The sequence below is a fragment of the Gorilla gorilla genome, chromosome 6 (genome assembly GCF_029281585.2).
Source record: "Gorilla gorilla gorilla isolate KB3781 chromosome 6, NHGRI_mGorGor1-v2.1_pri, whole genome shotgun sequence".
Lineage (NCBI taxonomy): Eukaryota > Metazoa > Chordata > Mammalia > Primates > Hominidae > Gorilla > Gorilla gorilla.
Genome location: NC_073230.2, coordinates 91,726,076 through 91,729,050, shown reverse-complemented (window position 1 = coordinate 91,729,050; position 2,975 = coordinate 91,726,076). Strand labels below are relative to the sequence as shown.

Genomic DNA, 2,975 nt, shown 5'->3' with positions numbered 1-2,975 from the left:
GCCTTCAGTAGCTGAGTGTGTCTTGTTTTTCTTTCAGAAAGTTTTTGCACAGAAAGAAATCTGGGGTCTGTGAGACAGTCACACAAATTTCAACATTTCTGCCTCTTCTTCACCAGCAGGAATATGAGGCATCTGACACCGTTAGTGAGTTTCACACATTAATTCAACAGATATTTATTGAGTGCTTACTACAGACCTAGTGCAGGTCACTAACAAATCACAAAATCCCTGCCCCCATAGAATTTGTACTCTAGTTGGGGGATAATAAATGGAGAATAAGCACATGAGTAAATTATGTAAGTAATATAGAGAGAAACAAAGCAGAGGAGGAGCATAAGAAATTCTTGGTTTGGTGAGGTTGCAACTTCAAGCAGGGTTTCAAATAGGGTTGCCAGGGAGGGTCTCATTAGAAGGGGACCTGAAGTAATGCGCTGAGTGAAATAAAAGTGTTAGCCAGGAAGATACATTTGGCAAAGCATTCCAAGTAGACGGGACAGCAAGTGCCAAGGCCTCAGTTGGGAGTGTACCTGGCTTTTTAAAAGATGAACTAAGAGCTAGGAGGCCAGTGTGGCTGCAACTGGCTAACTAGGGAGAAAGCAATAGGAGAAAATTTAAACTTTTAAGGGCTAGAGACTGGGCTTTACTCTGATGAAAATCCCTGGAGGCTTTTGTTGAGCAGAGGAGTGAAATGATCTGATTTACAGTTTAGATTGTTAAAAACTTTAAACAAGTTAAATCTAATAAAGTTTATTTGCACGAGCGCACGTGCACACACACACACGATTTATGAGGCATTCATCAGGCAGCAGCACTTAACAGGGAGAGGTTCAGAGAGCTCTACCCAGCACTATGGGCAGGCAGTATTTATAGACAGAAAAAGGAAGTGCCCCACAGAAACAGCTTGATTGCTTACAGTTGGGCTAGTCTTATTTGGGCAGGACATTATGAAGTATTTGCCTTATATGCACATAGTCTGATCAGTTGGCAGCCTGTGATTGGCTGAAGCTCAGCTACTTGTCACAAGAATATACTCTCAGTTGCAGTTTATTTACATACTAAGTTAGGTTGCAGTTCCCTACACAGCAACTCAGAGTAGGGAGGAAATTTTAGGCCAAATTTAATTTAAATTATGTTGGAGCATGACCAAAGTTGGTCATGGCCAGAAGCTGAACACAGATATGGAAGCCAACACAATATCCAGTGGAGAGAGATTGCGGTAGAGTACATGGGGCGAAATGGTTGATTTCTGCATTTTTGTTGGTGACGCCATCAGGATTTGCTGAAGAACCAAACGTGTGACAGGAAAGGACAACACAAGGAGCTGCCAGCTTTGGAAACCAGTTCTACTCTCAGTATTACCTTCGCAAAAGATATAGCTTTGTAAATTTCTAGATTCATCGTTCTTATCCTAGACTATTTAACCAGAATCTCCAGGGTCGTGGCCCTGGAAACAATACGTTTAAAACTCTTCCCAAGGATCCTTCTGCAGCCAACTTGACTTCGGCTAAGGAGTCCGCCAGCTCTGGGCTCACTTGGGTTGTTTGCAAGGAAGAGCCCATGCCCAGAGTATAAATTGGGAGAACAGCGCTGTGCAAAGAGCGTGGGTTGGTGAGCTAGTGGATGGCGAGATTAATCTCACTCTCATCCCTAAAGCAGGGTGCAGTAATACTCTAAATGCCTCAAATGGGTTGGGAACCATGGAAGGATTCCCGGAGGAGCCCGATTTCAACGAAGCTTTTCTCAGGCCTTTGGTAGGAGGACAGAAACGAAGTTGAATGAAAAAGACAGTGGAGTGGGACTGAGAAGTGACAACGGCCCACCATACACCTCTCTCTTTGAAGGCCTGTGTCGTCAGGACGCAGGCCAGAAGAAGCCACTACGAGGCGCAGGCGCGACTCCACGAGGGCCACGCCCCTCCTAGAGAAGGATCGACCCGTTTTCCGCCCGCAGCGGAGCTTGGGTTTCCGGGAGGACCTGATTCTGCAAGGGACCAAACCGGATAGAGGTCGCGCGCCCTCTTTCGTCTGCCTTCCGGTTCACTAATACGCAAGTTCGCAGAAGGGCGGGAACGCGCCGTCCCTCTGCGCAGGCGCAGTCGGCGGTCGGCGTGGGGCGCTATGCCGGGGCGGCACGTTTCTCGAGTCCGGGCATTGTACAAGCGCGTCTTGCAGCTGCACCGTGTTCTGCCCCCGGACCTCAAATCCCTGGGCGACCAGTACGTGAAAGACGAATTTAGGAGACATAAGACCGTTGGTTCTGACGAGGCACAGCGTTTCTTGCAGGAATGGGAGGCAAGTGACGCTCCCTTTTCTTTGCCCAAGATCTTTGGGGTTCCTCGGTGTCCAGGTTTCTAGTTCCAGTCCCCCATGCGGGGTTAAACAGAGCAGCAACCTGTTCTGTTTGAATTAGCGTAATGCTGTTCAGGTAACACTTTCCAAAGTTTCTCCCACGGGCTTCTCACTAGAGCAGATCCTATTACTTCAGCGTCCCCAGTTCAGTTCAACTTTTGAGCTCCTGCAGATGCCAGGTGCTCGAAGGGTGAGGGTAGGAGGTCACAAAAATGAGCAAGTCGTCGTTAAGTGCTCAAAGACCTCAGGAGCTTTTTGTCCTTTTAAGTGCCTTTGCACCTAGTAAGCGCCCATTAATAAATTAATGGTTCTCTTATTAGTTTTCAAATTTAAAGGTTTATTTCCGTAACTTACTATATAATCTCAGCGCTTTTGGTTGGGTTTAAATAATTTTCTCACTTGGCTGATACAGAAATCAGATAACATGAAAAAGATTACAAAAGGTTGGAGATTACAAACTGTGAAGGAGAAAAATGCTGGTGGCAGTTAGGTCAGGCGAAAGTTGTTTCCTCCGGTCTCAAGTCATTGTTACTTCGCCCTGCACCATTGCGCTAAATATTAAACAGACACGTGCATTAGCAATAAGTCGTTTGACTTTTTTTTTTTTTTTTTTTTGAGTAAAGGAAA

At 46.0% G+C, this 2,975-nt stretch overlaps 1 protein-coding gene across 1 annotated transcript in view; it reads left to right on the top strand.

Annotated features, from left to right (window-relative positions):
- Positions 1 to 1,057: 1,057 nt before the first annotated feature.
- The window catches only part of SDHAF3 (succinate dehydrogenase complex assembly factor 3), a 68,789-nt gene continuing 66,871 nt past the window's right edge, over positions 1,058 to 2,975 (top strand). Inside the window, exon 1 of the mRNA XM_004045798.4 lies at positions 1,058 to 2,291. Coding sequence (XP_004045846.1) covers positions 2,118 to 2,291 — 174 coding nt within the window. The 5' untranslated portion in view covers positions 1,058 to 2,117. The remainder of the gene's footprint in view (positions 2,292 to 2,975) is intronic.